The sequence below is a fragment of the Silurus meridionalis genome, chromosome 15 (assembly GCF_014805685.1).
Source record: "Silurus meridionalis isolate SWU-2019-XX chromosome 15, ASM1480568v1, whole genome shotgun sequence".
NCBI classification, from domain to species: Eukaryota; Metazoa; Chordata; class Actinopteri; order Siluriformes; family Siluridae; genus Silurus; species Silurus meridionalis.
Window position 1 is genome coordinate 21038848 of NC_060898.1, and position 27068 is coordinate 21065915.

General features: G+C 38.2%; 1 protein-coding gene across 1 annotated transcript; it reads left to right on the forward strand.

The window, feature by feature from the left end:
* The first annotated feature begins 428 nt into the window (after positions 1-428).
* On the forward strand, positions 429-25951 carry apbb3 (amyloid beta (A4) precursor protein-binding, family B, member 3). The gene is made up of 13 exons (XM_046868296.1): positions 429-906; positions 11189-11376; positions 11548-11621; positions 14357-14408; positions 15662-15808; positions 15939-16066; positions 16605-16610; positions 21105-21219; positions 21568-21655; positions 21797-21880; positions 24103-24218; positions 24321-24500; positions 24771-25951. Exons 1-13 carry the CDS (start codon positions 858-860, stop codon positions 24993-24995), a joined length of 1452 nt encoding a protein of 483 aa, XP_046724252.1. The 5' UTR covers positions 429-857; the 3' UTR covers positions 24996-25951.
* The last annotated feature ends 1117 nt before the right edge of the window (positions 25952-27068 follow it).

Here is a 27068-nt window from a genome sequence, read left to right on the forward strand (position 1 = left end):
GTGTGTGTGTGTGTGTGTGTGTGTGTGTTGGGGGGATTAAGGACCGGGATTTAAAGTGATAAAAAAGGTCAGTTCCCACCATGCACAATCTGACAGATAGAGGTTACTCTTTGTCCCCGTGCCTCTGTGTGTGTCAGATATGTCATTAATCCCAATGACTTTTTTCTCTCTTTACTGACTACAAGAATGTACATACAGTATCTGTCTAACCTAAATATCAAATATTTATAAGTATTTACTCAGGGTCTCGTTCACAGTGAGCTTTTTGGGTGAGCTTTTCTTCTGAGTGATGCTCAGCCATCCTTAAGGCATCCCCATGACCACCATGGTGACTGGAATTGAGGGAGGAAGAGAGAGAGAGAAACGAGAGAGAGAGAGAGAGAGAGAGAGAGAGAGAGAGAGAGAGAGAGAGAGAGATGGGAAAGGGGAATGCTGTTGCTGCAGGCTTTAATGAACATAATCGTGAGAGGAGAAATAGAGGAGGGGCAGGAGCACCTCAGGATCTCACCAACAGCATCACTTTAATCTCAACCAGAGAGAGAGAGAGAGAGAGAGAGAGAGAGAGAGAGAGAGGAGTCAGTCAGCCAGTCAGACAATGCTGAAGCTGGTGTGGTTTTGATTGCTGTTTCTGAGCCAGTGAAGGTGTTTGAGGAACAAAATGTTAAATAAAGCGTAAAAGAAAGAAAAAGGGAAGAGGGGGGAAAAAAGGGGGTAAAGAAAAGGAGTCCTATAGTCTGCTTAGCATGCGACTATGTCCCTGGTGTGTGTGTGAGATGTGTCTGCAGATGAACAAGGAATTTCGGTCTGGAATGTCTCTCAGCTAACCTCAGGGCACCTCCAAGAACATATACCTCACCATGCTGGGAAAGGACTACATGCTCGCCATCATCATAGTCAATTATGAAGGTGAGTCCATGATCTTTTTTCTCTTTATCTACCCCTCGGTTTCTCTTTGATCTCATCCTGGACCAAGAGATGAGTGGAAAATGACTGTTTGGGATTTCTGTGTGATTACCTTCGCTTGGTAGTCTGCACTCGATCCTGATGCAACCAGTAATACCTGGCAAGTTGTGCTAAGTGAGAGTGTGGTCATCTGGTGACATTTTTCTTTAACTCTGGTTTAAAATAAGTGCATGTTCTGAGTTCTGAGAGTCAGCTTGTTCACTGAAACGTATCTGTGTAAAGCTCTCATGGGACATTAAGCAGTAATGTACGAAGCAGGAGCAGCGAGCAGGAGATGGATGCAGCAGTCACCTCATCTGTATTGCAGGATACTACACTGGTCCATTGCTGTACCGAGAGGCAGCTGTCAGCTTAATGCAATTTTCCGACTCTACACACAGCTCTCCTGGAAGTGTATGTGCATTAGACCTCAGTAATAAACCCCTCATCCTACACACACACACACACACACACACACACACCAGACAATGCAAAATGTCAGGAGACTTATTCATGGGTGTGCTCGAAGACCTAGAGACATGTGAGCATTCGGTTGCCACATTGTAGGCGGGTTGTCTAGGAAACTGTTGCCTCAAGTTAAATTAACCAAGAGTTTCCATTTACCTGCCAAACCCTGGAGGATCTGAGTGCTGTGGACAAAAATATACACTTTAAAGTCCCATTAATGTTGAAATTAAAAATTTCCAATGACGCCATGACGTAACATGATACTCATGAGATCCTCATGAATGCTACCCGTTCTCTTTCTCTTGGTCCACTATGGCCTTTATCCAGTTCTGTATGTTCCATAAACAGTTACCATTATGCCTTTTGTGTCAAGTTTTGACTGTTTCACATTGTAATGTCTTGAGAGTCAGGACAGAGGTTAGCAGGGATGGGAAAAGAAAGAAGGCTTCAAATTTAAGTGAAAATATATAAATAATGTGTCCAAAAATATGTTCATGCGTTGCTACGTTTAAATGTACCCAAGTATTAAAAGGTATAAAGTATTTTTTTTAAACTGGGGAAGATAAGTTAATGCATTGTCTTTATTTGCAAACTAACTTTAATAAACTGAACAAAGAATTAGCAAAGAAAACCAGCTAACTTAAATATATAAAAAATAAAATTAGCAAAACCTTCGCCAAAATGCTTTTCAGATCAGATTGACTTCATGGAATTTATGGAGATAAAGGAGATGCTTTATTTAATACGAGTCCGTGCTTACTCTAGAATATTGAACATTTTTACTGAGATAGGGCTGCAAATTTCACTCTGCAGTATTGAATATCTTTAGCATTAACCGTGTTCAGCAGATGATAAATCACAGTGGCGGGCGGTCAGGGCCAGCAAAGCCTTCTCCGCTGGTCTAAACACTATCAGAAGCACTGACCTACATTTACAACATAAATTCTAATATTTGTTCTATGAAATTGTATTAATTTATTCTCAAAAGTTTATTCTCTTCATTTTGTAGCGTTTCTCTTGGCTGGACTGCTTCCAGTACCTGTATGTGGATGTTAGATTTTTTTGTCCAATCAGATTTCAGCCTCTATGTGCTGCCATGTCAATCTAATCTGCCCAGGGTCTTCATAGTCTGTTCTGCTTGCTTTTTTTTTTAACCATAGTTTTCTTAATAAATAGCTCTGTTTCTTTAACCAATCAGATTTCATATTTGCCTCATAGGGCCAGCTAGCTGGCCCAGAATGGCGTCAGATAGTGATAGTGATAGTGGTGGTATTAAGAGGTGGATTAAGTTAGGTCAGTCACCCATGTACCAAACACAAGGCCTGCCGCTAAAAAAATAGCCATGTTTTTTTCTACACTGATGATTTTATTTCGATAGGGAGATTATTTTACAGTCATTTGGTTGATGAAATAAGAAAACGACCTTCAAGATTCATGACAGTCCATGAAGGTCATCCTTTAAATGTTTAATTAAAACACATGGAAATGTAATTAAGTTAGAGTCCTCACATTACAGGGAGTGCAGAATTATTAGGCAAGTTGTATTTTTGAGGATTAATTTTATTTGAGGATTTAATTTGAACAACAACCATGTTCTCAATGAACACAAAAAACTCATTAATATCAAAGCTGAATATTTTTGGAAGTAGTTTTTAGTTTTAGCTATTTTAGGGGGATATCTGTGTGTGCAGGTGACTATTACTGTGCATAATTATTAGGCAACTTAACAAAAAACAAATTCATACCCATTTCAATTATTTATTTTTACCAGTGAAACCAATATAACATCTCAACATTCACAAATATACATTTCTGACATTCAAAACCAAACAAAACAAATCAGTGACCAATATAGCCACCTTTCTTTGCAAGGACACTCAAAAGCCTGCCATCCATGGATTCTGTCAGTGTTTTGATCTGTTCACCATCAACATTGCGTGCAGCAGCAACCACAGCCTCCCAGACACTGTTCAGAGAGGTGTACTGTTTTCCTCCTTGTAAATCGCACATTTGATGATGGACCACAGGTTCTCAATGGGGTTCAGATCAGGTGAACAAGGAGGCCATATCATTAGATTTTCTTCTTTATACCCTTTCTTGCCAGCCACGCTGTGGAGTACTTGGACGTGTGTGATGGAGCATTGTCCTGCATGAAAATCATGTTTTTCTTGAAGGATGCAGACTTCTTCCTGTACCACTGCTTGAAGAAGGTGTCTTCCAGAAACTGGCAGTAGGACTGGGAGTTCAGCTTGACTCCATCCTCAACCCGAAAAGGCCCCACAAGCTCATCTTTGATGATACCAGCCCAAACCAGTACTCCACCTCCACCTTGCTGGCGTCTGAGTCGGACTGGAGCTCTCTGCCCTTTACCAATCCAGCCACGGGCCCATCCATCTGGCCCATCAAGACTCACTCTCATTTCATCAGTCCATAAAACCTTAGAAAATCAGTCTTGAGATATTTCTTGGCCCAGTCTTGACGTTTCAGCTTGTGTGTCTTGTTCAGTGGTGGTCGACTTTCTGCCTTTCTTACCTTGGCCATGTCTCTGAGTATTGCACACCTTGTGCTTTTGGGCACTCAGTGATGTTGCAGCTCTGAAATATGGCCAAACTGGTGGCAAGTGGCATCTTGGCAGCTGCACGCTTGACTTTTCTCAGTTCACGGGCAGTTATTTTGCGCCTTGGTTTTTCCACACGCTTCTTGCGACCCTGTTGACTATTTTGAATGAAACGCTTGATTGTTCGATGATCACGCTTCAGAAGCTTGGCTATTTTAAGACTGCTGCATCCCTCTGCAATATATCTCACTATTTTTGGCTTTTCTGAGCCTGTCAAGTCCTTCTTTTGACCCATTTTGCCAAAGGAAAGGAAGTTGCCTAATAATTATGCACACCTGATATAGGGTGTTGATGTCATTAGACCACACCCCTTCTCATTACAGAGATGCACATCACCTAATATGCTTAATTGGTAGTAGGCTTTCCAGCCTATACAGCTTGGAGTAAGACAACATGCATAACGAGGATGATGTGGTCAAAATACTCATTTGCCTAATAATTCTGCACTCCCTGTAAATTATCTAAACAATATACAAATCGCATCCAATAATACTTAAGTTTAAGTTTAAATATCATAAAATAATACTTATAGTCACATATGCATAGTAACAACAATTTGCATAGTAATAACATTCAATGTCTGAATATTTTCCAACACTGGAGGTTGAAGCAAGATAAGACGTTATGGACAAAAAGTCAAGCCAGTGCTCGTTGGTTAGAATTGCTAGTGCTACTTTTTTTTCTTAATCCTAAGTACATTTTTTTTATTATGTGTACTTTATTAATTGATTTTCATTTGGGGAATCTTTTACTTCACTAAATTATTCTGTGTAACATTTTAATTTTTACTCCACTACATTTCAATAAATTATATCTACCCTTGATACTTTGAGCTCAAACTGTGGGTGAAAAGCTGTGGTGAGAGAACAAGTGTAACCTCACAGTTCTAGTGATAGTGTGTGTGTGTGTGTGTGTGTGTGTCTGTGTGTGTGTGTGTGTGTGTGAAGTAAGACTTCCCTCACTGTGTGTCTCTTACTATAGAAAATTCTCTCTCCTGGAAAAGATCTGATGTACAGGAGAATGGAACATTGAACTGCATCAATTATTAAAATCTTGTTCACATAGATCAGTACTTTTACTTTTCATACTTAAGTCCATTCAAAAACAAGTCATTTTGATGTATTACTAAAGTAGAAATGTCATATTTAAGCAGGGGATTGGACATTTTCTCAAGTACAGGAACTGTGCACTTCATGCAGTTTCTAATTAGCTTGTTCGTATAGGCTGTGTGGAGAAACCGGATAATGTTATACAACATTATACAATATCATATAAAATAATAATGTATGTTTACAGATCATATCCGGGCTTCATATATCTTCACTTTTTTGAAAAAAAGTTACATAAATATAAAGTAGCTCTTAAAAGTTTGGAAACATCTAGTCTTTAATGTTCTTTTTGTTTGTTTGTTTTTATGCAACTAATGAGGTTATTTAATAGTATGCAGATTTATTCTGACCAAACAAATTAATGTTTAGATGTCCAGACGGCACCCAGACAGTTTGTTTGCCCAACTTTCAGCTGAAATACTTGTCTCTTGTAAAACCTGCCAAAGATGTTCTTCACTAGAAGATTTCTTTCTGACCTTGCGATCCAGTTCATCCCAGAGCAGCTCGATAGGATTTAGGTGCAGTGTCTGGGCATGCCATTCCATGATAGATAACACTCCGGACGACTGGAAGCTTACAGAGCTTGGACGTACGCTTCCACTCACTGTCCTGTTATACGGTGAAATCGGTTCCATTAAGCCGCAATCCTGACTGAATTGGATGGTGCTAAAGTATGGAATGTTTGCCTTGTTGGTTCAGGATTCCTTTCACTTTCACATTAGTCTCTGACCTTCCCTGCTCCAAAACAACCTGATACCATACCAAGTTCATAATCCTAAAATAATGTTTCATAATCATTATCTTACATAAGTTCTTTACTTAGGACTTATCTGTCCAAAGAACTTTCTTCCAGTCAGGCTAGTTTGTTGCAGATAAACAAAATATGTCTAATTATATTTTAATTCCTACAGTCTTTTGCACATTCTAAAATATGTGAGCTTTTAAATATATCCTCTTATAACATTAAACTGTTTATTTTTGTTAAAAACCCTGTTGTTTTTTTTTTTTTACACCCTACGATGTATTTTATAGACGTTAAACCTTGAATTTCTTTAGCATGAAAAATATTACTATTTACAGTATATCATGATGCTATTGTTACCTGTATAGCTATCATATTAAAGGTACAACTATTTTACATGTTCACAGTATTCCGCTGTACCAGCATATCATAACGCTTCAGTAGTCATTGAGAAGCTCCTAAAAATAACTTCTATTACATGCACTGAAGGTACAGACAGCTACTGAGTGACCTAGGACGGCACCACCTCAGGGTATTGAAAGGTTTTTTTTAGGAAGAATGCCGGTTTTCAAGGTTAAATGCTGACACCACTGGAGTCGTCAATTAAAGAGCTTTTTGTGACGTTCGTACAGCAACTTTTGAATGAATGCCTGACACACAGTATAGAATAATTCCACAACTTTCGTCACTAAATAAAAGCAGATTCGATTCTGACCCTTAATCCCGTTTAATCAGACCAGCTCCCGTGACCGACACAGGGCTTAGTTTCTCCTCCAGATACACTCATTCATATCAAGCAGCCAAAAAGCACTTATCTGATTCTTCTACAACTTATGCATTTATATTTTTATGGATTTATTTCTCTATCACAGGTTGCCTTCCAACCCCTACCTTCACCTCTGTCAGGTTTTGGCAGTGCAAGAACAGAACAGAAATCAGAACAAGGATAAACTCTTGCCCTAAAATCAGCCCGATTAAACTCAGTCTCAGTAGACCCACTGAACAGCACATAGCAAGCACTGATTAGTCACTTAAGAGCCATCTTTGAGCGATTTTGTTCTTCTGATTGAGCTCTTGATTGAGCTTAAGCTGAAAGGGAATGAGACACAACATTCTCCTCTATCATGGTGTCTTCTAGGTAACAAACTAGAAATAATGATTATACCGTGTCTTGCATAAATTCCCTCAATCAGATCCAAGTCACTCACATCAGATCCAAGTATTGGATCAACTTTCTTTTCCAGCCATATGTGGTTTTTCCCAAAACTATTACCACAAAGTTGGAGGCACACAGTTGTGTGGGATGACTTTGGATCCTAGAGCATCACATTTTCCCTTCACTAAAACCCAAACCTGTTCCAGCTTCCAGCACAAAGCCAAGTCCATGAAGATATGCTTTACATGGGTTAAAGTGGAAGATCTCCTACTACAAAGCTCTCCCCTCAACCCTATTGAACACCTTTGGAATGAATTAGAATGCTAACTGCACCCCAGGCCTCCTCACCTCTCCTACATCAGTACCTGACTTAACACCCTTGTGTCTGAATAAGCACAAATCTCAACAAGCACACTCCAAAATCTAGTGGAGCATCTTTCCAGAAGAGTGGAGGTTATTATTATGGCAAATTGGGACTATAACAATCTTTATTGTACATATAAATGAATGTCATCTTGATGAAGTCTTTACAGGGAAGGTCTAGAGTCACTGAGATGAGTAGCTAGTCTAGTTGCAAGCAAACATTCGCAGGACAAATTGAAGAAGCTTGTGCAAAGCTGCAGTTTTAACCTTGCATAGTACTTTCATATTTCAGTAGTGGAAGATAGAACCTTATCATAAGTTACTAAAAAAAAACACAGTCTAAAACCTAATAGCTAAGTGATTGTGTCTTTTTTCTGTATGAAGGATTTTTCTGAGCACTAGAGCACTAACCTTAAGATTTTTCTGAGCAGAAGCCTTGAGACATCTTATCTATTTATTTATTTGATCTCTTACACATTTGACTAAATTTAACGAGTGAGAAATAGCTGTGTGGTTACTAATGGTTACTGATCAAAAGGTCAGGGGTTCAAGCCCCAGGATTGCCAAGCTGCAAGACTTGTGGCCCTTGAGCAAGGCCCTTAACAATCTGTGCTCCAGAGGTACTGTATCATAGCTGTACCCCAGCTCCTAACATTGCTGGGATTTGCTAATTTTACTGTGCTGTAATTTACAAGTATAAAGCACCTTTACACAATACACACCTTTTACGTTCCACTTTCGGCAGAACATCTTTCACAGATCTTGCGAGGAAGAATGTACGACTCTATTGAAGCACAAGTAAATAACCTTGGCAGAATTTAATACCATAAACTGCAGAGCATATTAGACCCACGACTGATTTAGTGACTCCCACAAAACCCCATAAAAGGCAAAGCTCTGTAGAATTAATACTACAGTAAATGGAGAAAAGGGCACATCTTTCTTTGCTCTAAATCTACTAGCAATGTGCCATTGCAGCACATCGACTAGCAAACACACACACACACACATACACACACACACACACACACACACACACACACACACACACACACACACACACAGAGAGTCGTTCTCGTTTTATAAGGTAAAATAATAATTTGGTCTCGAATACTTAATCTTATATGCTGTAATTTATGGACTTGTCATGACCTGATGTTCCTGATAAAGTGAGAGGTGTGGTGAGTGTAAGATTAAATTCCCTATTTAAATTGCTAATACTGATGCTTCCTCAAGGTAATAACGTAATAGAACTGATAGAATATCGAGTATCGCCTAGAAACTAAAAAAAAATCGGTAGCAATGGCAAGTTACTGATAGAGACCTGATTACAAAAGGAGCTAGTTTCTGTCCTGGGATCATGCATAATTTACAACAAATCCCCCCCCCCCACCCTATACGTCACTATGTTTCCATTACATTTACGACTTTTAGTAGGCACCCTCATTGAGAGCAATTTATAACTGAGCAGTTGAGAGTTAAGGTATTGGTTTAAAGACCCAGCAGGGCATATTGGTCATGCCAGGATTTGAACTTGTGACCTTCCGATCAAGGGTCCAGTGCCTTAATCATTGAGTTACTCATTGCACTTCCGTAAAAATAAATAATTGAATATCTGTACATATTGTGCACATGTTTCTGGTGAATTTAAGAGTAAAGAAATCTATGCAGAAAAAGTAAGGAACATATCACCAAAAGTCAGCCTTATAGCCCATTTCAAAAGTGCTTTATTTAGACAGAGAAAGAAGCATTAAGAGATTGCACATTTTAGCACTAATTAAAGTGCATGCTAAACTGAAAGTGATAATGTGCAAGGGTGTTATATGCACGGCAACGACAACACAACTCCCAGTGCACTACAAATAAAATCTTCGAGTTCCCTTGTTAATGATGTGAAAGATCTAAGCTGCACAATGATTTATGGATTTTTTGTGATCATTTTGCTATGCTTTGGTGCTGCTTTCATATAGAATAAAAAAAAGGACAAAACAATTAAAATATTTTAAGGCTACCAAGAGCACACCAGGCTGAATTGTCCGTTTCTAGATAGGGAATTTTGCTACATTTTTATCCACGAGAAACTCTTTGCGGCACAAAAAGTACAAAAAGTATAGTGCGTTCTTATCAGGTAGTCATGGTGACAGATGCAAGTACGGCCTTTTGTTTTATAATAGGCAAATGAAATGAACACAGTCGGAACAGAAGATTCATAAAACAAGCTTAACATGGATTTAGATAACATAAAATAAAGCTGACAACAGAGGCTCAGTAATAAAACTAGGAAATCTCACAACAGAGACATGATTCAGGTGAAAAACACAAACTAGGGTAGAATCTGAAAGGATGTGACACAGTCATGTGATCTGGCTCTAGTCTGTGTAGCTGATAGGAAATGAAGCTGAAGCCGAATATAGTGTGATGCTATAATGACAGGTCTTTATTAAATAGTATATTCTTATAATATCCAATATTAGATTATAATTTTTGTTTATTAATTCTATTAATATTATAAATAATATTATAATATCTGTATTATATTAACACGGTCAACGTGCCTTGGTTTAGGAGGAATAAAATACTTTTTTATAGGTGCTTTTTTTTTATAATCTTTTTTGAATATAAGAAAAACTCTGAAGTTATAGAAAAGTATGACCCAGTGTTTCATTTCTAAAATAAAAAATATCTATGATCTCTAATTCATGAAACCTCTGTCTCTCTGATGTCATATAAAGAGTGGAGAGCAAATGCAAGTGTAGAAGTTCCTATTATTTTAGTGCAATCATAAAAATAACTAATATGCCAAATAACCTACCTACTTACAAACAAAACTGTGCCATGAATTCTCTCTCTCTCTCTTTATCTCTCTCTCACACCCGATATGTGACTCATAACACACTTTGTATCCTCATTTATTAGCGTAATCACACACACACACACACACACACACATATTTCAGGCATAATAACAATAATAATAACAATAATAATAATAATAATAATAATAATAATAATTCTTCAATAAACATGCTTTTGTCCAGGTTTATAGACAGATTTTTCTTGGCATGTTTAAAACAGTGTAAATGCCACTTAAGTGTATAGTAACCACTGTATAGTAGGGATGCACCGAAATGAAAATTCTTGGCCGAAACCGAAAACCGAAAAAGGAGGAAGCAAGGCCGAAAACCGAAACACCGAAAGAAATTATGCCAATTATTATTACCAATGCATTTATGGCTATGACTGTGTACTAACCTTACTAAAATCAAAGCATTTCAATTGCATAAATTAATATTAAAGTTTCAAAGAATAAATCAATTACAAATTATGAAAATATTTATTTATAGCACATTGCAACAATGCACAGGATAAAATAAATTCAAATTTAGTCTTAAATGTTTAACTTAAATGCACTCGTGTACATTAAATAATAATGTACAGGCCCTCTGGCCTGCTGAAAGGTTGTACAATTAAATATGTTCTTTCATAAAAACAAAGTGCATTTAGAACAAGTGCAACTGCTTAAAGATACAATACAACACTATCACTGCGAAACTTCCTGCCTAAATGTGATATGTGTATAAATTAAAATATCTCATTTTTAAACAAATTACATATTTAGGAGACACTTGATTCAAATGAAGTACAAAGTATTGTGGGGGAAAACTTTATTCGTTAAAAAAAAAAAAGAAAAAGACAAAAAAAAGACTATAGTTGAATAGAGGGTCATTACAGGAAGTTGAAGGGTTAACACACTGTATTGTGGAATAGTTATAATTATGTTCCTGTTCACAGATGAAATCTGGAATGATCAAAGTCTGACGCTGGATTCAGACCTGCCTCCAGGATGGCGCACTATACGGGACAGCACAGGTACCTACTACTGGCACGTGCCTTCAGGCACTACGCAGTGGCAGCACCCTTCATACAGCACAGAGGACGAACAGAACATCAGCCAAGGACTCCCAGCTAACCAGCCCAAGGTTAGTGTTCTTTCTCACTGAGATCACTCTGTTATAATCGACACCGTGTGCATATTTCTGTAAAAATGGACGCGGACTAGGACAGCGTGGGTCGATTGCACATCTGCTTAATCGAATCCACACCTGGATTTGGGTTTAGCTGAATTTTTTTCTCTTGTTTTTTGTTGTCAGAATGCTGGAGCAGATCTGAGGTGTGAGTTGAGGGGGAACTTAACAGAAAGCCCCATGCATTCCATCAGTGATGGGTAACTTTTCTTTGTTTACATTATTAGCAATGATATAGAGATATCTGTAGATACTCTGTAGATATATCTTGGTACAATACACTTTTAATACAAATATGTGTCCTAGATTTCAATTTTTAGTTTTCTGAAATATACAAGCACAATAATTGAAATCTAATCATGAAAAATAATGTAAAAGTGTTTGAGTTTCATTCAGACTCTAAGGGGTGAATAGCAAAGAAAAAGCGATGCATACAATGTCTAAAACTGAGGATGGCTAAATTAAATATTTTTACAAGAATTTTGCTGGTGTTCAGGGTTACCAAGTTTCAGTATACATCTCAGAATAACTGCACAAAAATCAATGGGAAATGATCCCAGAATGTTCAAACGTTGGAAAATGGAGACACTGTTCTTCTTTTTGCAAATCTTTGGGTGGGAAGCAAATTCACCAAGTTTAGACTTCTTATCGAAAGGTTGTGAGATCAACTCACAGTACTGGCAAACTGCCCCTGCAGGGCCCTTAAACATGGCTCCTACGCTCAACTGATCTGTTGTATAAATGCGATTAATGTAAATCGCTCTTAATATGAGCATGTGCACAATGCTGTAAATGTCATATCTGACTAAAAAGAGCAGGATCTTGTGGAGCAAAAAACCTGGCTTTACTAAACAGAGAGAAGCCGCTATCAGATTTTTATAGTCCTTTGCAATTCTCTTTTCAGACTGTACAAACATGTTCCCTATGTCACAATGTAGGATCTTAGTTGTCATAACGTTAGACTGTATGACAATCAAAAGCTGAGTTACGAAAGACAAAGTCTTGTCCAAAGTTTTATGTCATCAATTCGTGACACGTTCAGACCCAAGTATTTTCGCTAATGGTAGCTAGCAGCAAACAAAAACCATCTGTAGCGTTCATTTTGTTCATAACATGCCTTGATAATAAAAACGTCAAACAAACACTCCTTTTCCCTCATTTAGACATTTTCCATTAGGTGGTTTCAAGTAGCTATGCTAATTGCATCATCAGGTTCGGTGCTTCTATTGGTTCTTGGTTTGATGGTCGTCTTAGGAGAAGCAACATTTCAGGAAAGTGTCTAAAGTCTACTGACACCGCCAGATATTTATTAGAGGAAAAAAATGTATTGCAACTGCTATTAATTGGCTGTTGTTGAACAAACCAGCGATCAAAGACTACAGATTTTAGCCTAAGATTATAGGAATCTTTGTCCAAAGAAACCATCAAGAATGATTATTGTATTCGAGTATGCACTTGAAAAAAGCAACACAAAGCAAGAAGGTCATTTACACCTTAACCAGTGCTGTTGCCATGCTGTGTTGTCTAAAGAATTGTGTTCTAACTCATATGGAGTGTATTTTTTATTTCCCATTCTGCTGTTAGCTCTTCAAACGGGATTTTTTTTATTGTGATTCTTTCCACTCCCTTGTGATTTGAATTACATATCATTTTAACAAAATTGCAGGGTGAACACTTTTTGCAGTTGTCTTTCAGTATGTTCAACGTTTGTGTTTACCTTGTGTTTTGTTACCTTGCAATGAAGCCACTGACCGTAAAGCCCACTTGTGCTCAAGACAGAGAAATGAGAGAAAACACCTGGTGCTCCAGTCAGCAGATGTCCCAAATGGCCAGTAATAGCGCCGGAACAAGAATCTTATTTTAGGCTGACAGCCGTGCATGTGTATGTGTGTGTGTGTGTGTGTGTGTGTGTGTGTGTGTGTGTGTTCATGTAAACCAAAAAATCTGTTTTCCTAATGCCTCCAAATACACTTTTAGTAGGTTATTAGGGCTCATTATATAGGATAATTATTTCCGCCTTAATGAACAAATTATTCTCCATTATTCCACGGCGTAGTCGTAATCTCAAAACAAAAACAGAATGGGTATTGAACATTCTGCACATAATCTTTTGCTAATTAAAAATTATTTTCTCTAAATCATGTTCGAAAAGAGACAAAATTGTGTAAGTGGTTTTAGATTCCTGGTGATGTTTATGTATCATTTATAGATGTCTTCAGGACAGAGCACATTGTACTTCCTTTCTTATCAAGCTAAGAGTGTATGTGTGTGTGTGTTTGTGTGTGTGTGTGTGTGTGTGTGTGTGTGTGTGTGTGTGTGTGTGTGTTTGTCTACAGGAGATACACAATACAGTAGAGGTTTAGTGAGGAGACTCTACATATCAATCTACATAAAGAATTTTGGCCACTTTCTAAATACTAAAAGTATAGTTAATCTATTATCGAATTTTACCGATGCAAATATGTTAAAAACGATGCATCACGATACAAATGCTTGTATCCGATGCACATTTTTTTTTAATTGATGCATCACATCGTTACTTTTATGCTGATGCACTGATGTGAAACGCTGAATCTTACCATCCCTTTCATCCGTTGTAGGAATTCTCACTGAATCTCTGGGTATAATATTATACATTACAATGGAATCTACTAAGTGTGTCTCTGAGGATTTCATTATTAAACCTCCATTCAACACTCTTCTTCAGCTCTTCTCAGGTGTAGTTGACTGAATATGTTTGCTAACTGCTTGGAAACAGAAGGAATAAAAGGCAATGGAATAAAGTAACTTGACAGGAGTGGATTAAGGCTTGAATAATCAATACATGTTAATGACCCCCTGCTTTTCTGGAAAAAAAGAACAGAGATTAATGGCACAGATATCACATTTTAGTGGATTAAAGTCTCTTACAAATGCTTTTTTCCTTCTCCATTAGAGTGTCCTGGCAGGAAGAAGCCTTCTGTGCAAACATGGACCCTGACTCCAAGGTACCATTCAACTGCTGACTTATCATATAAATGAATGTTAATAAAATCCTGAGATAAAAAAGCAAATGCTCACAATACAGACAGTAATAAGGTGAGAATAAGGGCACAGCCCAGATTAGCTCTTGTTGTCTTACTGGAGATGCTATTGATGTGTGTGAAAGGTGTGTTTACTGACCTCTATAAAGACGAGAGAAGCATTACTGAGGACATTGTTCCATTAGGCGTGTGTAAGAGGATGCAGGTCACGACAAAGGCAAACACAAATAGGGTCAATAAATACTCATAACTCAAATATTGTTGAGGAAGAAGCGCATGCATCAAGACTATAAAGGTTCTAGTTTTTAAGATTCATTGAAATGTTTGAAATAATGATTCTAAAGACAAAGAAAAGATTTGTGTACCTCCTAGACAATGGGACAGCACAGAATGCATATTTTTTACATATGCAGGGGGCTTACCAAGGGTCCGTGATGCAAATAAGGTTGGAGACTGCTGCCTTAGACCATAATAAAACTGAATTGCTATTCTTCATTCCTCACCTAATGATCCTAACCATAATCAGTGGTATCTGGTGGAAGTAGTATCTCACGGGTATCTCATGGGGGCATCAGCAGTATTGAAACCCGTGGTTATAGTCATGATCTACCAGTTTGGAGTTTGGATTGTAGCACAAAAGTCCGAGCCGTATGACAGGATTTTTTTGATTATATTGTGTGCTTTTAAAATGCAAAAGTTTTGTACCATTGCAGTTTCCCTTCAGTGGAATAAAGAGATCTAAACCAGCTTGACAATGCATTTATGCATAAAGTGGAAAGAACTCAAGCATCCAGCATGGTGTCCTGAACTAATCCCTTCTAAACACCTTTGGAATGCTTATGCCTCCTTGCTCAAAATTAGTGCCAGCCTCACTAATGCTGAATGAACAAAAGTCCCCACGGACACGCTGCAAAATCGAGTGAAAAGCCTTCCCGGAAGAGTAGAGCTTACTGTAATAGCAAACAAGAACATATGGAAGAACATATGTCTGGTATGGTCTTACAGGTTATATTATTAAGCAAAAAGCTATATATTTTATATATTTTTCTTAAGCTGCTTTGTGAGAATGTGAGGACATTGTTAAAAAACCCTTTACAAATAAAACTGAATTGAATTGACCTGAATGGTCAGATAGTATGTCCACCTACTTTTAAAAATATAGCATTGACCAACCCAGGTGTCTGTATGAAGTTTTAAAAGGTGCATGTGTGTCCCAGTGTTTTGCAGTACGCTCAATGGGATGGGTGGAGATCCCAGAGGAGGAACTGGCTCCAGGGAAAAGCAGTTTGGCAGTCAATAACTGTATCCAGCAGCTCTCTCAGAGTAAAGCAGAGGGCCGTGATGCTGTGGGAGCCTGGGGAGAGGTGAGCTTTTTATTAGCTAGAGAAGCATAACCTCTTAGTAAGAACTTGAACAGTAGGTTAGTGAACTTCAGCCATGGATTAAAGATATACAGCTTCTGAACATTTGTTGTATGTGTGTGAATGTGATAAGGGTCAAGACATGATGATGGTGCTCAAAAAGGACACACTTAGCCTCCTGGACCCCATAGACCGCAGTCTCATCCACTGCCAACCCATCATCAGCATTCGGGTGTGGGGGGTGGGCTGCAACAATGGCAGGTCAGTGATGGGAGTGGGTTTATTCCTCTGACACTCAACTTGGTTTTTTTTTTCATTTCCTTTTTAGTCCAACTATTTGCATCAGTCAATGCAATGCTAGAAATGGCCCCAGTCATCCCATAGCAAAAAATTCTTAATGTTCTCGATGTGAGACATGCTTAAATTCGAAACATCTCCATGGCTGTGGTCAGGCTAGCTCTACAGCCTTGCTGACGATGTATTCAGGTGCTCATGTGGAGTTAATTTAAGTACTGCTATTTCTGGTTACACTCAGCAGGGCTTCCGGGAAAAACCCAGCCCCATAGTCTGATTTCTATTTATCATCCGGACTTGCTCTTATTTTTTTTTCACTGCCCGGTGTTGCATTTCTATGACGTGGCTATTTTTAGGATTATTAACAATTCTAGAGTGCCTGGAATCCATATTCATGATAATTACAATATTTACATATGCAAATGAATACAACAGCATTTTAGAAGCATTCTTAACAATAACCTTTTCTGTTTCTCTTTGGTTTAATCGGCACTCGTGAATACAGAGACAGGTAATCACTGCACCTTTTTCCTTTTTATTTCTTTAACATGTCATTTGTAGAATTGGCGACTTGCATTTATCTTAAATTTGAAGATTATTTATCTGAAGCATTTCTGATGTATTTCACAGCCTCTTTAACTATACACTTCTCTCTTTTCTTGCCTTATCTTATCTAATCTCATCTCATCTCATCTCATCTCATCTCATCTCATCTCATCTCATCTCATCTCATCTATATTTGCTCGATCCAATAATGATTCTAAAGACAAAGAAAAGATTTGTGTACCTCCTAGACAATGGGACAGCACAGAATGCATATTTTTTACATATGCAGGGGGCTTACCAAGGGTCCGTGATGCAAATAAGGTTGGAGACTGCTGCCTTAGACCATAATAAAACTGAATTGCTATTCTTCATTCCTCACCTAATGATCCTAACCATAATCAGTGGTATCTGGTGGAAGTAGTATCTCACGGGTATCTCATGGGGGCATCAGCAGTATTGAAACCCGTGGTTATAGTCATGATCTACCAGTTTGGAGTTTGGATTGTAGCACAAAAGTCCGAGCCGTATGACAGGATTTTTTTGATTATATTGTGTGCTTTTAAAATGCAAAAGTTTTGTACCATTGCAGTTTCCCTTCAGTGGAATAAAGAGATCTAAACCAGCTTGACAATGCATTTATGCATAAAGTGGAAAGAACTCAAGCATCCAGCATGGTGTCCTGAACTAATCCCTTCTAAACACCTTTGGAATGCTTATGCCTCCTTGCTCAAAATTAGTGCCAGCCTCACTAATGCTGAATGAACAAAAGTCCCCACGGACACGCTGCAAAATCGAGTGAAAAGCCTTCCCGGAAGAGTAGAGCTTACTGTAATAGCAAACAAGAACATATGGAAGAACATATGTCTGGTATGGTCTTACAGGTTATATTATTAAGCAAAAAGCTATATATTTTATATATTTTTCTTAAGCTGCTTTGTGAGAATGTGAGGACATTGTTAAAAAACCCTTTACAAATAAAACTGAATTGAATTGACCTGAATGGTCAGATAGTATGTCCACCTACTTTTAAAAATATAGCATTGACCAACCCAGGTGTCTGTATGAAGTTTTAAAAGGTGCATGTGTGTCCCAGTGTTTTGCAGTACGCTCAATGGGATGGGTGGAGATCCCAGAGGAGGAACTGGCTCCAGGGAAAAGCAGTTTGGCAGTCAATAACTGTATCCAGCAGCTCTCTCAGAGTAAAGCAGAGGGCCGTGATGCTGTGGGAGCCTGGGGAGAGGTGAGCTTTTTATTAGCTAGAGAAGCATAACCTCTTAGTAAGAACTTGAACAGTAGGTTAGTGAACTTCAGCCATGGATTAAAGATATACAGCTTCTGAACATTTGTTGTATGTGTGTGAATGTGATAAGGGTCAAGACATGATGATGGTGCTCAAAAAGGACACACTTAGCCTCCTGGACCCCATAGACCGCAGTCTCATCCACTGCCAACCCATCATCAGCATTCGGTGTGGGGTGGGCTGCAACAATGGCAGGTCAGTGATGGAGTGGGTTTATTCCTCTGACACTCAACTTGGTTTTTTTTTTCATTTCCTTTTTAGTCCAACTATTTGCATCAGTCAATGCAATGCTAGAAATGGCCCCAGTCATCCCATAGCAAAAAATTCTTAATGTTCTCGATGTGAGACATGCTTAAATTCGAAACATCTCCATGGCTGTGGTCAGGCTAGCTCTACAGCCTTGCTGACGATGTATTCAGGTGCTCATGTGGAGTTAATTTAAGTACTGCTATTTCTGGTTACACTCAGCAGGGCTTCCGGGAAAAAAACCCAGCCCCATAGTCTGATTTCTATTTATCATCCGGACTTGCTCTTATTTTTTTTTCACTGCCCGGTGTTGCATTTCTATGACGTGGCTATTTTTAGGATTATTAACAATTCTAGAGTGCCTGGAATCCATATTCATGATAATTACAATATTTACATATGCAAATGAATACAACAGCATTTTAGAAGCATTCTTAACAATAACCTTTTCTGTTTCTCTTTGGTTTAATCGGCACTCGTGAATACAGAGACAGGTAATCACTGCACCTTTTTCCCTTTTTATTTCTTTAACATGTCATTTGTAGAATTGGCGACTTGCATTTATCTTAAATTTGAAGATTATTTATCTGAAGCATTTCTGATGTATTTCACAGCCTCTTTAACTATACACTTCTCTCTTTTCTTGCCTTATCTTATCTAATCTCATCTCATCTCATCTCATCTCATCTCATCTCATCTCATCTCATCTCATCTCATCTATATTTGCTCGATCCAAGTAGATAGAGGGATTAGAGAACTGGCACTGCGTCTTTCCTTTTCTTTCCAATAAATGAAGCCGACTGTACCACTGTCTTTCCATGCCAACTCTACAAACTGTTGATGTCTTATTCACCCAGCTAACTTGTGTAACCGGGTATTTTTAGGGGGTACAAATGACCCTGGTGTGATTAATCAATAAAGGCTCTAGCTTCTAATGTTTTGCAGATGTAATTCATTATAGGCCAGGTCCACCAGGACACTTTCCGGCATCATTAATCCTGACAAACCCATGCAGATTTAATTACAAAACCACTGATTAAATCCCGACAGAGCAACACACAGGACAGGCTGATGTGTAAATAAATTGCACCAGTTTTAACACAAGGACACAGCTCGTGGATTTAGAAGAATCGCTTGTTGGATTGCGATAATCTTGGACTGCCGATAATCTTCTTTGCATAACAAGGTCAAGGTCAGAAACAACCGGGTCAGTGCGAGATTCTGTTCTGAATCTGTATACATCCTATTTTTCTTTGCTTTTTTTTTTTTGAACTAACTTGATTTATCTCTCAAAGGTGAAAAAAACGGACCGATTTATTAACAGTTTTTTAGTGACTAAACAACAGTGATAAATTGATTGTTGGCTCATGTGCACAAAAAGTGGCAGATTGCAAATTTCTGCAGTGAAGGAGAGATGAGTCATATTGTTTTACAAAGCCTTTGCATCATGCCAGGCACAGCAACACAGCAGAAGAACATCCTGTCACTGCTGTAACCGTAGATGTGACACGGCAGCCCGTTTTCACCACATAAAAAAAAAGTTTTCTTAATTATTTCTCGCAATTCTGACATTATTTCTGTCAATTTGTACCTTATTTCTTGCAATTCCGACTTTATTTTTAAATACAGCCACAATTAGGCAAACCTTTTTCTTTATGGTGGAAAAGGGCTTCCATAGCATACGTCACATGATAAGTCAAGATTTCATATTTATTCTTTTCAAATCAATTATTTGCTGAATTTCGAAACCAACGTGCCATAATTGGCTTTTGCATTTAAATATTTCATCAGTCCGTGTATTCAGCACACCAGATATAAGCGTAAGTGCATTCTGGACGCTACCATTGACCAGATGATGGTCTAATGAATGCAGAACTTATCGACCACTTGACTCTGATGTTTCCTGTTTTTACATTAATGACATATATTGCTTATGAGGTAGAAAATATACACTGCACAGCATCAAGGCACATAAAACAACCAAAAATGATTGAATCTCTTAAAGGCTCATCTCTTAGCATTAAAAGGTACTTGACAGTAAAAGGCACATCAATGGACTGAAAATCATCAGCCAGAAGTTATACAGACTTACCTGTATTAAGGGAAGGGAATTTGGTGTCATTCAGTGGGAGTCAGTTTTACAGTCAGTTTACACAACTCTTCTCTTCTCTTCTCTTCTCTTCTTCTCTTCTCTTCTTCTCTTCTCTTCCCTTCCCTTCCCTTCTCGTCTGTTGTAGTCTTTCCTCTGTACTCTTCACACTGTTTACTCTTTCCCCTCTTTTCTAAATTCCTCTCTCTAAATTCTGTTTTCTTTTCTTTCGTGGTCTGTTTTCCTCTCTTCTCAGTGTTTTCTCTTCTATTCATTTTATCTTTTCATCTCCTTGTTTTTCTTCTCAACTCATACGTATTCTTCCATATTTCTAATTTACTCCATTTTTCTCTTTTCTTCTTCTCTTCTGTCTTGTTTTTCTCTTTGTCTAGTACTTTTGCACTGCTGTCTCTCTCTCTCTCTCTCTCTCTCTCTCTCTCTCTCTCTTTCTCTCTTTTAATTTGTATACATATATATATATATATATATATATATATATATATATATATATATATATATATATATATATATATATGTGTGTGTGTGTGTGTGTGTGTGTGTGTGTGTGTGTGTGTGTGTATTTGTGTGTGTGTGTGTGTGTGTATGTGTGTGTGTGCCTCTCCTAATAATGTGTAATGTTTGATAATGGAGCACTGGTACACCTGATGAACCACACAGGATGTGTTCCATCTTTCTCCTTTAACTTAACGGAATAAAGTTTCAATAATGTGTCCAATTTACCGCAAATGTTCAGGAGTAGCTTTAAACACTTTCTCTTTATTTGGAGTAACGGTGTTCTGGTCTGCTCTGTCCTCTTGCTGTAGGGACTTTGCCTTTGTGGCCAGCGATAAAGACACATGCATGCTGAAGTGCCATGTGTTCCGCTGCAACGCACCAGCTAAGACCATAGCGTCTACCCTGCACGAGCTGTGCACCAAGGTAAGCGATCAGTTCTGTGTGCAGATCTGTGAGCACGCTTTGCTTTTTTTCCACTGGAGAACTTGCTTGATGCTGTGAGAGAAGATGCTCAGTGAAGAGTGAAGAGCTCAGTGGTAAATTCTAGCACCACTAAGCTGCCATCGTGGGGTTCTTGATCAAGGCCCCTAACTATCAACTGTTTAGTTGTATGAAAAAGATAATTGTAGGTTCCTCTTGATAAAAGCATCTGCCAAATGCTTTAAAAATTCAAACAAATAGTTGTTTGCTTACAAAAATCTTTTTACAAACCCTTCCATCATGATATTTTTGTAAGAGTGAACCTAACCGTAAATATCTGTGTGTTTGCAGATGATGGCAGAGAAGTCAGCAATGCCACCATCTGTGACACGATCACTTACAATGGAGAGTATTTCTCCTGAGGATCTGCCTTACCAAGGTACAAATCCAGCTTATTGAAATTACTGATTAAATCAGTGATCTTTAAACTACTGACGTTGTTTATATTATTCTGACCAGCACACCTATATATGTATATATTCCAATGATTAATTCAATGTTACATGTTTTTTTTTTTTAGTGAACTTTTTAGATGCAGTAAGGCAAAAAGTTCAGAAATTTGAGGTTGAGTACATTGGAAATTTGCCTGTTTCCAGAGCGATGGGTGAGTGGAAGATTTATTATTCAGATGTTATTATTCAAAAGTTATGAGGAATTATTTTTCAATAGGGTTGAGGTCAGAGCTCTATAGCAGATAAAGATCTTTCACTCCAACCAATGGAAGCCATATCTTCATTGTTATGCTGGAACATGTTTGGGTCTCCTAGTTTAAGTAAAGGAAACTCTTTATGCTAGTGTTTCCTAAGGTAGATCAGTGTTTAAGGTCTTGGGTTTCTAATCGAAAGGTTGGGTGTTTAAGCTGCCACTCTTAAGGCCCCTGAGCAAGGTCCTCAGTGCTCCATGGGTGCTGTATTATGGCTGACCCTGTGCTCTGACCCAAGCTCCTAGCAAGTCAAGTATAAATCACCTTTCTATCTTTCAAAGACATCTTATATAATTGTGTGCCTCCAACTTTTGTAATAGAACCACATATGACTGGAAAATTCAGGTGTCCTGATACTTCTGTCCATACAGTTCATATGTAGCGGTTCTTTTTTTTATTATGAAGTACAATTAGGAAACCAAAACCACACCCCGGAGGAAGAAACGATGCTGCAGCCTGAGGAAAATGCACAGTCACACAGCTTTGTTTGTTCCAGGGTTAGTGTGTCATGACCAGTCTCAGAGGGAACAAGAGCCCTTTCATCAAATAGTGTTAAGAAGACTTATTTATCATGGGCCCCTGGAGGACGAGGCAGCTTTATAACAGCTCTACACAGAAACTGTGTATAGAGTAAACGCACAATGCCAGTGGTCTCTCAAATCATCCCTTGAGTGGTAGTGGATATCAAGTTGATTTGATATGTTTTGTGGCCCATATTAGTGGAAGAGTCTGTGTCGAGTTGCCTTATGTGAATTTTCTTTTTTTATTTTACTTTTCTTTCTTGCAATAACTAAAAGACAGGAGGTGGAGCTGGAGGTAGCAGAGCTGAAGATGTTGAGGTTTTCGTTAGGAGTGACGAGGATGGACAGGATTGGAAACAAGTTTATAAGATGCATGTAGGACGTTTCGGGGAGAGAGGTGCGATTGAGATGGTTTGGACATGTGCAGAGGAGGGACTTGGGGTATATCAGGAGGAAATTACTGAGGATGGAGCCACCAGGAAGGAGGAAAAGAGGAAGGCCAAGGAGCAGGTTTCTGAATGTGGTGAGAAAAGACATGCAGGTAGTTGGTTTGAAAGAGGCAGATGTAGAGGACAGGGGGGTATGGAGACTGATTATCCGTTAGGGTAAACCCTAAGCTGAAAGAAGAAGAAGATTTTACTTTTCTTGCACTTTAGCAATTTGCTTTCATGAGCATTGACCAATCAGGAAACTTAAACATGCTTCTAAAACTCATAAAGCTACAGCAGATTTTCAGACAATGTTACATAAACTACTGTGATGCTCTTTTCTTGGTCTTCTCCATAAACTCTTAGACAAGTCACAGCTGATGAAGAACTAGCTGCACGAATAATCACTAGAACTCCTACAATGGATCACATATCTCCTGTTCTTCAGGACTGTTACACTGCCGTCCTGTTTAACATTTATTAATTTAATTCATTTATAAGCCATTACATAACCTGACTTGTTATTTTTCTGGCCTACTTTCAACACATACTCCTTCTCGAACTCAGATCAATATCCTCATCGTCCTTAGTTCTTTTTTGTTTGGCATCTATGGGATCTTGGGCTTTTAGCTTCGCTGCTCCATACCTGTGGAATCTACTTCCTCTAGATATTCGCAACAGCGACTCTGTCTCTATTTTCAAATCATGTTTAAAAATGCATCTTTTCAGGCAGGTATACCATTGACATATTTGTACGTCTTATTGCTTGTATAGTGTTTCATTATTTAAAATTGTTGTAATTTTTAATTTTTTGGATGTAAGGAGCCTATAAATAAAATGTATTATTATTATTATTATTAATATTATTATTATTATTATTATATAGCTGCAAAAGGAGCACTTTTCCACGGTTTACTTTTTCTACGTATGCGTACATATACTCTACAGATATTTGTTAATTTGATAGTAGGCTTTTCTTTTTCATTGCCAAGAAAGAAAGGAACACCATCCCAAAAGCTCTTTTGGACTTCAAGGGATTCAAGCCAATCTTAGACACTAGACACTAATACCCGACTGTGGTAGAGTGCCAGATTTGCAAACAGCTTTTGGAGATCTAGAAAAAAATAAGTCCTTTTTTATAGCCTTGTTTCGAGCTGTAGGCTTTTTTTTGCAGGGATGGAGGTGCTGAACAGGGCTATTGAGAGCATCATGCACTCCAGGGACAGAGACGAATGGGAGTCGATTGTCATTCATGTGTCAGACAAAGTGCTGTCCCTGTGGAGGGGAGAGGTACAGAAGGATACGTGGCAACATAGAATTAATAATGCAGTAGATTACTCTAGATCTTTAATGATGGTTAATGCTGTAGGTTTGACATTTTGTTTCCTTTAGGATGGCGAGGACCCCTTTTGGGAATGTCAGGTACGTTACCTGACCTTCCTCGGTGTCGGTCATGACACACATACCTTTGCAGTGATAGTGGACGCCGGAACCCAACGCTTTGAGTGTCATGTCTTCTGGTGTGAACCTGACGCTGGGATCATTTCGGAGGCGGTGCAGGCGGCATGCATGGTAAGTCTTTTGAATGTGTGAGAATATAGATGGTTACATCGATACTGTAAATTGTTCTGTTTTGCTAAATAATGTACTGTAATTTGTTTAATTATTAACAAATAACAGTATAATACCCCATACTGACCACCATTGTTTAAGACTCAGGGTAGGCTAGGCCATGTCTCGACTTACATTTCCAAATTACAATGGGGTCATCGGTACACACCTCAATACTACCTGTATTTATATTTACTACAATCCTGCAACTTGTGTTTGTTTTTTTCCCAGGTGCAGTACCAGAAGTGCTTGGTCGCACAGACACCACCATTGAGGCCAAAAATGTGGCGAGCCGGCTCCAAAGTTAAACGCGCCAACTCCATGGATGGCTCCAGCTTCCCTCCTTGCCACCAAGGATACACACAGCCCAAAATGGCTTCCTCGAGCATAAAGAAAGGCATGCTAGCATTTTTCGAGACATTCCGAAATAAACCTCCTGTGGTTCCTGCACCATAGAATGTGAGTGGACAAATGGAGGAAATTAAGGGTTTGGGTAGGGACAGGTTGCAAGATGTAAAGGATGATAAAAGATGAGGAAAGATCAAATAAAATTGTTTTTTTATTCCCCAGACAACTTAAAAAAATTACAAAGGAAGGGGGAGAGGGGGAGCCACCCACACATAGGAAGTACCTTTACTGCTTATATATATATATATATATATATATATATATATATATATATATATATATATATATATATATATATACATATATAAAAGACTACAGCAGGTTAACAACTGTTAAATGAGAACCCTGAGGTGCCGTGCGCTCACATTCCAGTCTTGTTCTAAGGAGCAAATCTATCTAAATACACAGAGTTGTGGGACAGAAATCACCTTGACAAACCGTAATCTATTATTCTGATCTCACAGTAGGTCAATGTAGTTTAACTGGAAACTGGAGACACTGGAGATTGAGAATGTAGAAATGTATCCCAGTGTTGAAACGTTCTAGACCCTTCTCCTGGGAAGTACAGGATCATGCGCAATAACGTGTCTCCGCATGTGACTTCTTCTTGATCAATATTAATGTATAGGATAGTGACCTAATTCAAGTGTTTAGAGGTTAGCTATGTTCTACTGTGTTCAAATAGAACAAAGATTTCACTTTCACTCGTGAACCTTCATCCTGGTTAAATATAATACGGATAACATCTAGCGTCCTGTTACTCAGAGAACTAAAGAAGCAAGTCAGAATTACACAAGTATTAAATCCACAAAGAATTGTTTGCGATTTGCAAAACCAATGTAAGGAATGAAATAATCCATAAAATCTTAAAAAGACAAAGAATGCATTATTTGACTGTGTTTTCTGATACCTAAGGCTCGGTGGCACAGTCGCATGCATTTGCACGTGCTTTGGAATGACAGGCTTTGCTATGGGCACAATCTAAAAAAAAAAAAAAAGAACTTGAGAATGTAAATTAAAATTCATAAATTAATCAGATCCAGGACAAACACAACTATAACCGGGAAAACAAAGTGCATCTGAGATAGTACCTTAACCCTAGAACACCAAAAACCCTATAGATGAATTTTGACTTTTCATTTCACCGTCAAAAAAACTGAATGTACAAGAAGCTTTCGAAAAACATGTATCGGTGCATGTCGATTGGCCACTGGAATGGCACAATGAGGCACTCAGATAAAGCCGCAACAAAGATATGCAACCGTTCATTTCCCTTAAGCATGTATAATAACACCAACAAACTCAGGTTTCCTCAAGACACCAGTGGAATCATGGGTAAACTGGACAACCCTTTCAGCATGACCTTTGTTCACTGAAATAAGCATTTGTCAAAGATACGGTCATACAACTCTTCATGTAGCACCGTTCTTATTTTCTGCTCTTTATACTCTCTCTAAAGGAACTCTTCTTTGTATATATTTGCGGTTCGTTAGCACAGACATAGGATGTCATGTAAAATTGGTTCTTTTTTAATTGTTATTTATATTAAGTTGAGAGTATTGTTGCATTTATGTATTGAAACAGATTCCACATGTGGTCTGGAATGGGACAATAAAACTGCTTGAATCTCTTGTGGTTTCTTCTGTTGTGATTCATATTTATAAAATCATATTTATAAAGCATAAATGTTTAAATTAACAGATAATAGCTTACTAATTAACACTATTTGTGCTTAGCCTAGAAAAAACAATTGGATGTTGCTATGGTGAAAAAAGAAAGCCAAAAAAAATAAAAAAAACCATTACAGAACCATAGACTAAATTTAGACCATAGACTTATTTAGGTTATATTCTAACCTCGTCTTGGATGTCTGTATGTGTATACACACACACACACACACACACACACACACACACACACACACACACACACACACACACACACACACACACACACACACACACACACACACACACACAGTGGCAAGGACTTAAAAAAAATGCTGGTTGACTGACATCTAGTGGTCAACAACTAGAACTACAACAAGATGTCCATTTTTCGGATAAACACCCTCAGCACCCAAACTAACTAGAGCAGAGATGCAAAATTAAACACATCTTT